Consider the following 13,973-nt stretch of genomic DNA (forward strand, 5'->3'; position numbering starts at 1 on the left):
GCCACTGTCTGTGAGTGGGCAGCACCGTTCAGGATTAACCTGGATTAAACGTCATTTATTCAGCACTTTTGCTGCAACTTCCTTACGTGTGTTTAACAGTGTGTAGATTATATGTTAATTGTACATATTAGCTGCTCCCAGCACCTCTACCTCCCCCACATAAAAGGTGTGAGGGTGTAAAAACTTCCCGAGCTATTGAGCATGGACAGCAGATGTTGTGGGTTCACTCACAGGCTGCTAAACTACAATAATAAGCTCAGATCTGGCAATTCTGTATTCTCAGTTGTGTTGAGATACTTTAGTTCAGTCAGTTCATCAAAGAAATGTGGTGTGATTTCACAGTAATCAATAATCGACAGCAGAAAATCTACATGTTGCTAATTTTGTAAGTTAATATAGCCGGGTTCAGATTTTTTACTAATAATCAGTAGGTTAATAGCAGCATTTGAAGGCTTTCAAAGTCCAGTTTCAATCACCAAAATACTGTCTGAAACAAAAAATAAATACATTAAACACTAATGAAATATGAATTGGGCCTCACGGGGCAAACATGCATTGTTTGTGTGGAGACTGTTGAGAAAATGCATTGTTTGTAACAGTGTATTCTGAAGCTCTCTGAGTGCTCAGTCAGACTGGGAGAAGTGCTCTAAAAATGCCAGACCAGTCCATGACATCATCCAGCCAGCTCCTCCCCGTGACTGATCAGCCCCCGATCGTTACCTGACGTTGTCGTGCTTTTGGATGTAGATCTTGTGAAACATCATGTCTTCCTGCTTGGCGTTTATGTCAGCTTTCATCTCCATGGCAACATGGCGAGGAAGCACTGAGAGCAGCAGACGTTCCTGCAGGAAAGAGAAGGAGCCGTAAGTTCAATGGACAAGTGAGCGTGTTAATAGATGAGGATTGTAGCCACATTACGGGAGACTCAATCTGAATAAGTGATGAAAGAAGCACCGATAATTTAACGTTGATTCCAATTTGCCAGTGCGAGCTCAAAGTCATTTAGAGACGGCCGTGAGAAAGCTTCAAAACTTGTCACTGCCTTAGTGTGAACTGAGAATATTTGTGCCAAGGTCATTTGTGGTTGTGCTGATTAACTTGCAATATAAAATCCGGACATTTTGTTCCCATTGGTCAAAAATAATAATAATAATGATAATAATAATAATAATAATACAGTATAACTTTCAAAATGCCAAAGACAGCATGACCTCTTTCTTTGCTGCTATGATGAAAAAATACGGGCCATACTCTCAACAGTTGAATTACAGAAGTTATCAGGTCATGACATTTTGAAATGCATGAAAAGATGAGCTGTATATTTTTACTTTTCAAATTTTAGGGAATGTCAGGGGACATGTAATAGACATATATGCAGCTGAAAGTAAAAATAAAAATAAAAACCTATACCAAAACAAAACAATAAGCAGTTTTAATTAATTCATTGTTGTATTTCAGGTGAATGAGCTACAAGACGAGTTTCAACCTGAACAAATTTAATTTAAAATTATAAATGAATAGTCTGTACTGTATAAAAATGTCATATTAAATTATTAAGGTGACAATAATACTTCTTCACTAAAAATTCTCTCTCACCCTGGAGCTCATTTCCTTTTCTTTCTTCTTTTTTTCAATAACCATCAGTTCTATATCAGTCTTTGGCTATGCATGCTTCTCATGTTTGCACAGTATCCCCTAATCTCTTTGCACCACACGCTTTTTGTTTAATTGTTTGCATTGTTGTTTAATGGCGGCTGGCAAAAAGCTTCTAAGTGCATTAACACAATCTTCTAGTGGGCATAGGACACCACTACAGGGAGTAGGTAAACAAGGGCAAAAGCGATATTTTAAGACAAGAAATAATCGCAGAATCATAAGTTGACTTTGAACCTGTTAATATTACGACCATCCCTACACTATTTGTGAACACAGTTCCTGTCTACTGTTGATTCTTTGATATAGCGATATAAATGTGTACTCACTATAAAACGTTGTGGTGTTTGACATAATTTTCAAGCACATCAGGGGTGGGATGACATTATTATATGTGAAGCATTTCTTTAATAAAAAGTTTGCTTGATTTAATCAAACAAACTTTTCCTTTGTCACCAGAGCTTTCTCTCTCTCTCACCTGCTGCTGATTTTCCCTCTGGGAGTGGAGGCGAGCCTGGATGCATTCCCTGGTCTCCTGAAAGGCTTGCCTCTGGGAACCCTCAGCAGGGTAATGGGTGCACACGCCCACGATGTTGGTGCAGGAAAAGATCAGCACGTTGGACACGATCTGTGGAAGAAGGTGGGAGTGAGAACAGGGTTTCCATGTGAGCCAGGGATGAAACGCTCCTACTGTTGCTTGTCATTTCCCTTTCTCCCTACAACGTTACTGAAAACTGACTCTTGGCCAATCAATCAAGAACATAAGTAGATCTTTTTTCTTACACTATAATATAATGATTAATTTGAGTCCCAGTAGGTGCAGCTCACTTAGAGTGAGCTATATAATACAGACAAGTGAAGTCAAAAGTAACCTCCCAGTATAGAGGAAATGTCTTTTGGAGGAACGAAAAACAAAATGTCTCAAACAAAATACAGAGAATACATGTGCGTGCTACTTCATCTCCTCAGGTCTGGGTGAAACTTTGGTGCAGTGTTTCTTCGTTGCACCTTTGTGCCACTCATGAGTCGCGCGTCTGAAACTGCTCGTTCTACTCGCTGTACAAGACTTGCTAACATATGACGGCCAAAAACAGAAGGAGGCACAGTGCTAAACTCGGCTGGATTTCTAACTCAGTGTGCATGCAGGTGTTATTAATATTATGCAAAACTGCACCTGGCACAGAGTTCTTAAAAAAGCAACGGAAACAGCACTAGCAGATGGAGAGGTGTGATCCACACAAGCTACTGAAACTTCAAATGAAAAACAATAAATGAAGGGAAAATATGTTACAGTACTTTAGAGTATTAATTCTGCAAGTAATGTCTGGAAAAGGATTTTTACACTCATACAGTCATTCACCCTACAGATTAATTTGCTATTGCTATATTTCTTATATTTGCTTTCATGGAAGAAAATTGTTAGTATTTAAGTTGAATCTTTTCTTTTTAAATCACAGTAAGAAACTGTATTTGGTGTGCAAATGACTGCACAGTCGTCAGAATATTAGTTTGTGCTATTTTCAGAGTGGGGTGGTGATTAGTAAGACCTGACAGCGAGAAGGTCCTGGGTTTGAGTCCACCATCTTTCTGTGTGGAGTTTACATATTCTCCCCGTGACTTCCTCCCCCCACAGTCCAAAGACATGCAACTAGTGGGGTTGAGTCAACTGGTGATTCTAAATTGGCCGTATAGTGTGAATGAGAGTCCCGCCGTCTCTCTGTGTTAGCCCTGTGACAGACTGAAGACCTGTCCAGGGTGTAGGTGTACCCTGCCGCTCGCCCTGTGCCAGCTGGGATATGCTGGGATATGATTCTGAGAATCCAATAAAACCAATAAACTATTTACAAGCAAAAATGCTAAACTTCTTAGTAAAAATTCTTAACTTATGAACAAAAATGGCCTCACGAGGTTATAGTGACCTTGGTCTTGGAATATCACAATTTTTTATCAGTTCTTTGGATCCAAGTGAATGCTGTATCAGCTCCAGAAGAAATTCCCTCAAGGCAGGAGCGACAGATGGACAAACAAAGAAGACATTTAAAGAAGTCAGTGGATAAGCTGTGGACTATATTCTGACTTTTTATTGACCAAATATAGTCAAATATAGTTATAGTGCTAATAAAGAGCTGCAGAGGGGTAGAATGGTGAGTTGCGATAATGAGACAGTGAACTATGGAAATACATAGCTGATCAAAACTTTTAGTAATTATGATCTCAAATATGTAGTTGAAGGCAAACATTTTACACGAATATTAAGTGTTTCTTTTTTAGAGTCTAAATGAAAATGCAAAGTAAAGATATTTACACTTTACATATGCAAAAGAGACATAAACGACTTGACAAAGGTAGAAAGCGGTGTATATTTTCCAGATGTGCCTTTGTTTTCCCTCTAAGAGCAAAGGCACTCTTTCTTTCCATGAGCTCCACTGATGCACTTCCTTCTCCTTAGGCAGGACTGAAGTGTCACAACCTGCTTTTTTGACTTTGACACAGCTTCCATCAGATTATCCACCTAAAACCCCGACAAGGCGCTGTCTTGTTTCTGATTAGAAGATTCAACAGAGGCCAACTCACATGATCCCAGTGTGAATGTTTGCATGTGATGAGGCAGAGATAATCAGTGTGTTTATCAGTGACACTGCACTAACACAGGGACAAAAACAAAACAACACTTTCCAAAGCTGCCATCATAAACAGCAAAAACTTACAAAAACTAATTGGTTGTTTTAAACCCAGATCTGCGCTCAGTGTCGAAGACCATGAAAAAGAGTTAACACGGTTAACTCTTGTTAACCGTGTTAACTCTTGTTAACCGTGTTAACTGCCTCTGTTCAGATAAAATTTGCATAAGCCGAGTCTATAAAAGTTTATCTAACGTTTAACATGTAACATCATCCTGAGAATACCCAGACATTTTTAAGGCACCTGGTTTACTGCTAGCTTTCTGTACCCTGACTTAAAAACAAAACACAAAAAGCATTAATTGTTAGTCATGGAAATGACTAACTGGGCTTTTGATCATGCAGGATAAAGACTTCAGATCGTTTGCCATTGCTGCTAAGTCACAAGATGAAAGGAAATTTGACATTAGATGAAAGTAAAACTGAACCTCTTCAATATGGCTATTTGCATTATTAAGATACAACATCCATCCTCTAACCAGGCTTCCAGCTTACGCATACACAAACACCGACACGTGTTTTATGATCCCTTTGTGAACGGCATCATAAAGCAGTATATTAAATCTCTACTAAAGCTAAAACAAGTAATGAGTAATGACTCAGAAATAAAGTAAGGTTTACAGAGAAAACTGATTACTGAGCTGCTGCATTTAATGCAGGCCTACTATAGTGACACACTGTCCAGTTATGTTCCTAGTATCCAAATGTACCGACTACAACAGTTAGTAGAACAGGAGAGAGAGCTGTTCATCTGTGGGAAATCCCGTTCTGAGGCGCGTTTCCACGTCTAGGCCTTAAGAAAACTTGAATTTTTTTAATTTTATTTTTTTAATTTACAGGAAAAAAGGCGTCTCCGGGTTTCATTGACTCTGTCCAAGTTTCCACCTATCAAACAGCTTCGCAAGTTGCCGTGTGCCCAAAGCACCAGTGCTAAAAGACATTGTTTCCATTCAGTTTCAGGCATACAGTGAGTCCTGGGACTGGCAGCCAGCAGCAAGCCATAGCCAGTGGGCCATTCTTTTCTCAGAGTTATTTAATGGGTTGAATCAGCCAGCTGAATCACATTAACACCACAGGCCTCAGTGTTGCCGGAACAAACACAGCACGTCTTTATCAAGTCAAAAACCCCTCAGCAGGTCTCCATGCAAAAGAAAAAAAAAAGGGAAAAAACAACCAGACTCATAAGGAGGAGTGGCTGGCGGAAGGCAAACCTGGAAGTGAGACACAGCCAACAAGAAAAAAAAGAAAATGAGGCATGAGACATGACACAGAGAAGGTGCTGAATTTAGAAAAGGTTGCTCTTTGCCATTTCTGCTTCTTGTCTAACTGAAACACTGTTTAGATGAACTGGACCAAACCAAAGAAGACTAATGACTTTTTAGATAAAGTCAAGAGTTGAGAAGTCATCCGGCCCACAAAGGTTTGTTTCCCATCATGTTCCAGCTACTGGTCTTTCAGCTTTTTCTGCTGATCCTTTATCAGAAATACTCAAACTGTTACAGTGAATTACATCTGCAGTCAATTTCGACTAAACTTTACTCAGTGCATGCATATGAATATGTTTAGATGTTCCTAAAACCTTTACAGAAAAGCTGAACGAAAAAAACTGAACGAAGAATTGAACTGATTTTATGATCCAGTTGAAAAAGTCTTTTTTTTTTTATCCAAACCTTTCTTGGAAACGGGTTGTACAAGACTAAAGTATCAAATTTTGCATTCAATTTATTATCCTTCTTCAACTAATATTACTGCATGCAAAAATAATATTAATACTAATTTTGTGCTACAAAACCTTAAACCTGAAAGTTTTTCAAAGACCCTGCCATCACACAAGTGAATAAGGGTGTATTTGACAGCTGGATCCAAAGCATTTCATAGCAACCATTATGTTTGTGAGCCTGAGAGGGTCTCGTTTGCATAACAAATGTGTCTGAATTTACAGTGGAGTGAGTACTTATTAGCTGTACGAACAATTGCCGTGTAGTATGAAACCCTCGATAGCTGAAGCCTCACTGCTACAGTAGGGTGTCGAGATTTGTATGTTTCCCAACACTCTTGCTAGAAAACCCTTGTTCCTGTTTGAAATTTGACATTTAAAAGGTGGGCTCTTGCTACCTGTGGCGTAGCTGATTAGCGTCACTCTAATTATGATTTACTTGAAGCTAACCAGCCAGCTAAAGCTGCTCATGGATCTCCACAGAGCCCTTGTAGCATCCCGCCCCCACACTGCCATAGAAACAGCACGGATCAGATAAAGTCTTTCAACAGGTCAATAGAAATTTTCCCCAGTGGCAGTCTTATTCTATTAATACTGCCAGCACTCACCCAGACCTTATTTGGAAACCTATGGGCTTTTCCTCACCAAAGAGGGAAAGTGAGAGTGCAAAAAAAAGGAAAAAGAAAGAAAAAAAGGGATCCCATGTTTAAAGCGGAGATCATCCCCAGGGAAGAACACAGACATCTATCATCTAATAACTACAGAGGAAAACATAGCCAGCCTAAATTCAGCTCAAAGCCCCCACATGATCAAGGACCTGTGATGCTGCCGCAAGCAAGACGCTAAGCATCATCACACAACAGGCAGATTTCAAGCTAGGTAAGAAAAAACAGATAAGACACTCCTGTTATATCCTTGTTCGAGGGATCAGCTGATTGATGGAGGCCACTGCAGCAATCAGGACCAGTCAATAGACATGTTGCATGTAGACAACACTCAATACACTCAGTGTGTCTCTGCGAGGTCTCATTTGTAAACAGGGCCAAGCAGCTCACGAACACATTATCACAAGAGGTTTATAAAACAAAAGGAGAGATTTATGGGAAATCAGATACACAGCATGTGATTTACTGCATGCATAAATGAACCTTTACAGTTTTACAACTATTGCTAACTTTTCCCAGAAAGCTGCATTATTTTTGAATTAATTTCATTCTGCGAGAACAGTTTCCTAATTTAAAGATGATTGAAATTATAGGAATCTTTTCAAAATTTCTAGGAATCAAACTGTAATCAAAAGACTTTTTTCCCCTCTCCAGAAATCAAGTTCAGATGGATTTTCTTCAGAATGAGCATCACGAGATACAGATGACACAACGCAATGTGAGCAGCAAGCATCTCTGAAAACCAGGGACAGAACAGGGACGTCGCCAAGCGAACAAAGAACTGAAGATGAGCCCTTTAGTTTAAAGTCCTGATACAGCATCAACAGATTTACTTAATTACTTAAATGTGCTTAAACTACAAGGTGTTTTTAATACTTTGTCTGCTGTCTAATGGGGCTGTATTTGGGTACAGTTGTTTCAATATGTGCACTAAAAACTATTATTTTTAAACACTGGTTTATTATGATTGTAGTGAATTTTGTTGTCCATGTCATTAATTTTAAGTCACTAGCAAACTGAGACTTTGAGCTGTTTTTCTTGAATGCAAGACATCAATTTGAGCACGAGCACATTTGCAAATATATACTAAATATATAGTTATTAATAACTGCAAAACCATTACTGGAAAACTATATTATCAAACTACAGTCTTGCTTTTAACCTTCCTCTTGTTCCAAAGCATCACATGTTCATCACATGAATACGTTTCCTGTATCTTTTGCAGTTATAAAGCAGAAACACCATTCATTTTATTAGGTTGACAGTGAAGTAAACCAGCAGGAACAAACCATACAAAAACATTATATTTTCTCTAACTTGGTTAAAAATGGTGAAACGATATCACCAAGAAATAAGCCAGCCTTTGACATTAGTGACTGCACATGCATGCATGCATAATTTTTACTTTTTTTTGAGTAGGTGATTAATAATTACCAGCAGAGGCCATAAAAAACTGAGTAAGATCTCGTAGGCGTCAATATTTACCCACTAGTCTCCCACACCTATCTTTTTTATTGCTTCAGAGGTGTCAGATTTCCTCTCTACTCATGAGTTTTAGCTATGCTTCTAGTAGACTTTCCATATATGTTCATGTATTTCAAAGATACCTGATATAGTGTTTGTAGCAACAGCTAACATTCAGCCTAGACCAAAATGATGTTTTTCATGCGCTGGCTCAGATCCATTTGACTTTCTCTGCAACTAGTGCTGGTGTAAGGCAATATTTTGGAGTAATGCAAAGATTTGACATAACAAAAGCACAACTTCACAGAATTTGGCAAAGAGTATTATATAACAAGTTTGGTTTCCCTGGCAGACACTTTCAGTTCATCTCATAGATGTGATGCCTTTGTAAATAATGTGATGGGATAAAAAGCAAATTGATTAAAGCTGAAGAAAGGTCCCGAGTGCGTCAGCAAATGGAACAGTGGCAAAATCGAAAACCACTAGTTTAATTCCATCTCATCCAAGAATGCTTACTGTACCACTTTGCAATGCAACAGCAAATAAGCAACTGCAGCTTCTGAAAGGAAAGTAAGCTGCCAAGGAATTAGGCAAACTAAAATGTGCTATAAGGAGCAACAGAGCTTACTCAAGCATTCTGGACACCAAATAAATCAATAAATAAACTAGTGATTTACTTATATTTATGATCACTGAGCACAGATTCATTTTAAAATTCTAATTATTTTGAGGGAAAAGGAAATAAACAGTCTCACTGCCCTGAAACACTGTAGGTCTAATTTTACCTTTAATTATGATTAAAATATCATATTACAAGTTTACACCCCCTTTGGTTAGAACACTGAAGTACATTGTGTGCTGTAAGGATAAATGCAGGTCATGTGCTGCATGCTGATTACTGTGAGCAGCCCGCTGCCAGCCTCATTCTGCAGGGCAGTGTACAAGAGGGTGAAAGTCTCTCACGTGATAGCCTGCAGTTGTTTGTTGCCGGATTTCCCCTCAAAAGCTGTCAGCTGGTACATTAATGCCTTGGTAACCAGGAACAGACCTAAGAACCAAACTGCATGGACCAAAGACAGACTTTGTCACACCAGAAGCAAACAAATGCAGACAAGTAAACGCCATTCGTGGCGCATAACAGTTTTTCTTTCATATGAGCTGCCGTTCATACGCGTGTTTACAAAACTAAATGTCGATTTAAAATTAAAAGCAACTATCAAAAAGAAGTTCTTCAAATTCATAATCATGAAGACTACAGTTGTGAATTGATCAACTTTCAAAGTTGTGACAAATAACGACCTTAGCAGCGTTTCTGGAGAACACATTTTTGCCCTCACGAGACAGCAAGCAGCAGGAGAATAATAGGAAATATGTGAAAAGAGAAACCTGCAGTGACAGACAGACGATTAGTCTGGAGCTTCTTCAAGAAAGTGAAGCTGCTAAGAGAAACAGAAAGAGTACAAAAAAATAGATTATTACACAAACTTCATGAGCACAATGTGGACTATTATTTGAAGCCTTAACCCTGACATTTTTGTAGTTCTTGTCTCGTTTGGGGGGGATGAGAAGCGCAGGAGTCCTAAGTTATCAGCTATATCAGCGTTAGCTATATTTGTTAGCAAAGTGCATCCATTATCTGCTACACTTTTTCAAATCCTTGTTTAGTTATGTACAGGCGACGTACGTTGCTGTCAGTGCCCACATGATCTAATTATCAGTTATACATTAAAATGCAAATTTTGTGCCTCAGAACGCTTTAAATAGGTGAGGTATTTAAAAAAAAAATCATCCTCTGTACAGCTGTCACAAAAAGAGAAAACAGAGGCTTTTTATATTGAGCATTATAATGCACCACTCTATGGGGACTGGCTTGTATTTGGAGCCAGTCTCAAGTGTTTCACAAGATGGTGAAATCATCACGTGGGCCACAGAGGTGGATATAGCGTTAACACTCGCAACAAAGTGGAGCCTTTGGGCATAACGAATGACAATTGCACACCTAGGCTGGGGTGACAATAACTGCTTGTCTCTTTGGTCAGTTGGACTCTGATGAAGATACGGCACAGCTGAAATGTTAGCCTGTTTGTACAATTACAGGCTGAATTAATCACTGCGCTGGAGTCTCGCTCTCTGAGAACAAGAACAGCACTTCATTTGGAGGCGTTGATGGAGCATCACAAGCCACACACTCAGACATGAAAGCTTTTCATTGTTTTAATCCCCTTCCCGACAACTCGACTTAAGTCTCGATAGAGACTCGAAAATCTGATTCTGAACTTGTGTGTGAAAACGCCCTTCATCATGCCTCTTGCCTGTCCTTGGACTTCCAGGGTCCCGGCTTGAGAACATCTCTAGAACCTAAAGACAAATTCTAATATAAACAGAATGTGAAGTGTAAGCCATTTAAACTGAGTTAGTCTCCAACTGCAAACAGTTCTGGAGTTTTTCTTTAACACACTGTAGCAAAATTGCTTTCAAGCAGCTCTGATGCTTCACAGGAGACGCTGAACTCCTGGTTACTGAAAGGTCATCATGTGAGTCATGCCTTTGAAGAAGAAAGACAAGCCCACCGATGAACAGAAGAAAAAGCATGTTTAATTTTTCATCTCACGCTTCAAAAGAGAAATGACAGTGAGGGGACACTGACTAACTGTAGATTCTTCCAAATATAGCGTCTGGATTTTAACGCAGGTCATATGGGAGATAAAGCTGTATGGCAGTCTTTGATGTCAACGCCTTGCACTCAAATCTATTCCCCTGCAATGCTTTGAAAACTCTTGCAGGAAACAAATCCATTTTTAATAGCAAGGTATGTCAGCTAACGCACCGATATCAACCTTGACGAAAGGAAGAAATGACAACGCGGTAGGAATTTTCTTTGGCTGTACAGGTTTATTCAGAGCCGTGCAGTCAAGGATTCAGACCCCATCTTACCTTAAATGCTTCCTTATGAAATAGCCTACAACAATAGCACAAATATCCGGTAACATCCCCGTCACCTTATTACTGGAGAAGCCATGAGCTTACATAGAAAAAGAGAAATGGCCTGAGAAGGCGTCCCCTTGTCTGCCTCAATGATAAAACACAATGAGAAAGCCTAATGTGTGTCCTGGGACAGCTGGTGCTGTAATAATACTTGTCATGCATTCTCTGGGCTATTGCCACAGAAACTGTTTTTCAGACAGATACATGGCAAACCCTTTCAGTTTGAAAACGGAGAGTGATGTGTGATCTGAGCAAATGCACAAAATTTAGAAAGTACAAGATTACAACATAGAGCGTGCACCGCATTAGCAGAGAAGTCTCTGGTACTCTGTGTGTGTGTCAACAAAGAAGGAGTTTAGGAACAGTACTGAGCTGAGTCACCTGTGTTTTTGATGAGCTCAGAGCCCGATGTGCAATCGCTCGAGTTACATCGGTAAAATAGAGGAAAACAGGAGTTGATTGAAGCTGAGGAAAACGAATAAAGCATGAGGCATTGCACCACCAGTGTAGACGGATGGATTGAATCAAACGGGAGCATAACTGTTCAATCACATGACAGAAATGTGTGTCTCAGACGCTTTCTGTGTAGACGGCGCTTTCAAATTTCCTCTGAATTTAATGAAAGAGTTGAACATTTTAGCAAACGCGCTCTTATGTCTACAAAGCTCATCTCAAACAGACCGTAAGCACTTAGGATAAACAGTGGAAGCAGGAGATAACAGGTAGAATAACTGCAAAGACTGTGAACCAGCTTCTCTAATCTCACCTAATATGCTGTGGTTTCACAGGGATTTAGATGCTGAGGCTCAGACAGGCCTCATGTATTTAACATTTAAAGAGCACACTAAAGCTATACAGAGCTTTAATGGTGATAATAGAGACTTAAAGTCAGTAAAGAGAAGTATTTATGCATGAATCTGCTTTTTACAGTCGATAAATGCCATCCTGTTTCATGTTACTATAAACACCGAGGTACACATTTGCATCCACAATGGAAACTGCAAGACAGATGTCGGCGACAATTCTATTTCCATCACAATAAAGATAACAGCACTGAGCTTATTATTCAAAATATATTCACAACATGCTGTCAAATACGCATTTGCAAGCAGTGAATGAGATGGTTGTCGTCTCTCTGCACTTCTAACACTCAGGGTCATCTTTAGTTGTTTGTGGTAACTCTAAGAACTCATGATATCACGAGTGGGCCTTATTGTATCAGGTTAAAGTATTTCCATTCAGTTTCAAGCATAGCTGTAGTCTAAACAACCCAGGAGGAGTCGTTCAAATATACAGAAAAGTATTTATGAGGACACTCTGTGCTGTGGTTATGATTTGTATTTTTGTGTGCTCTGTTCTATAAGTACACATTCTCGTGATATATGTGATTGAATGTAACCCAGAGAATGACTAAAGCATGCTAGACCTTGATTTTCATAAAGGCACATGATAAGAGAGTAATTTCCATGCAAGTATGCAATTGGACATGCACCAAATGTACTTGAAGCCAAACATGTGACTGGACACATACTGTGTTTGTCTTGCATACACAACTGAGCAAAGCGGCTGAAACGATTCACAGATCACAGTTGTACCCCAATCCTTGAGTTTTTAGTAGAGTTTGATGGTTGGTGGATCTGTTGGTCCAGACTGAATTGTCATTGGATTTACTGTAATGAATTTTGGTGAATTGATTAACTGACTTTTGATGATTTGCTTTGAATCCTGCTGACTCTGACGATCCCTGGATTTTTGCAAGAAGGTTTATTGCAATGGAAATGGATAAACTATCTATCAATCTATGGTGACCGTCAAGAAGTTGATCCAATATCTTAAGATGTACTAGCATCCTCTAAAAAGGCGTCCATGGCATAAAAGCACATAGCTGTAAAATAACCAACAAACACTTAAAAAAAAGAAAGCAGTCATTCTTGCAACCTGTTTAGTGGATAAATTACAAAATCCTAGTTTGGTTAAGCTTTCTTTTATTGTTATGGATACGGACAAGGTCTTCTATGAAAACTCATAGACTGGTGCACTGAAGTGAAAAACAATGCAGACGGACTCTAGACCAGGGGTGTCGAACTCCAGGTCTCGAGGGCCGGTGTCCTGCAGGTTTTAGATCTCACCCTGGGTCAACACACCTGAATCAAATGATTAGTTCATTACCAGGCTTCTGGAGAACTTCGAGAAATGTTGAGGAGGTAATTTAGCCATTCAAATCAGCTGTGTTGGATCAAGGACACATCTAAAACCTGCAGGACACCGGCCCTCGAGGCCGGGAGTTGGACACCTGTGCTCTAGACAGTGAAAAAGTGCGTAAAGTGGCTAAAAACAGAAAATCACGAGGAATGGGAATAAAATCAATAAAATCAATTAGTTTGCTTATTTATTGATTATAATAGAGTTGTAGGGTTTGGGTGTTTCCCCGAAAAGTGTGGCCAGAGCAGAAAAAGCTTGTGAAACCCTCCAAATGAGTCTGCCTTTTAAAAACATTTATGTTTCGTGAGCAGCCATAGATCGTAGGACTCCACCTACACCTGGGAGTTCAAGACAATCTGAGCAAAGAACGAGGAGTAGAAAGGTACGGACAAATAAAATTTCAGCTCCACGTTTGGTTCCCAAAGTGGCCAGCCAGAGCATGAACTCTGAGACCTATATGTGTTAGATGTGTTGTGCTTAACTGCGCTATATCCACTTGGTTCACAGTTTTATCTACACAGCCCCGTTCTTCTGTGTCTGCCCGTCTGTTGCGTTTGGGTGTCTGATAGCCATCTGGGGGCTAGCGGACAGTTCTGTCTGAGTGAT

The 13,973-nt window shown here is 39.5% G+C and overlaps 1 protein-coding gene across 2 annotated transcripts in view; it reads right to left on the reverse strand.

Annotated features, from left to right (window-relative positions):
• The window catches only part of adcy5 (adenylate cyclase 5), a 93,338-nt gene that overhangs the window by 46,023 nt on the left and 33,342 nt on the right, over positions 1-13,973 (reverse strand). For both annotated transcript variants that reach the window (XM_063497019.1, XM_063497018.1), the window contains exons 2-3: positions 2,132-2,281; positions 721-842 (exon numbers count right to left, since the gene is read on the reverse strand). In XM_063497019.1, coding sequence (XP_063353089.1) covers positions 721-842; positions 2,132-2,281 — 272 coding nt within the window. The remainder of the gene's footprint in view (positions 1-720; positions 843-2,131; positions 2,282-13,973) is intronic.

Source organism: Pelmatolapia mariae, linkage group LG16_19 (assembly GCF_036321145.2).
Source record: "Pelmatolapia mariae isolate MD_Pm_ZW linkage group LG16_19, Pm_UMD_F_2, whole genome shotgun sequence".
Classification (NCBI taxonomy): domain Eukaryota; kingdom Metazoa; phylum Chordata; class Actinopteri; order Cichliformes; family Cichlidae; genus Pelmatolapia; species Pelmatolapia mariae.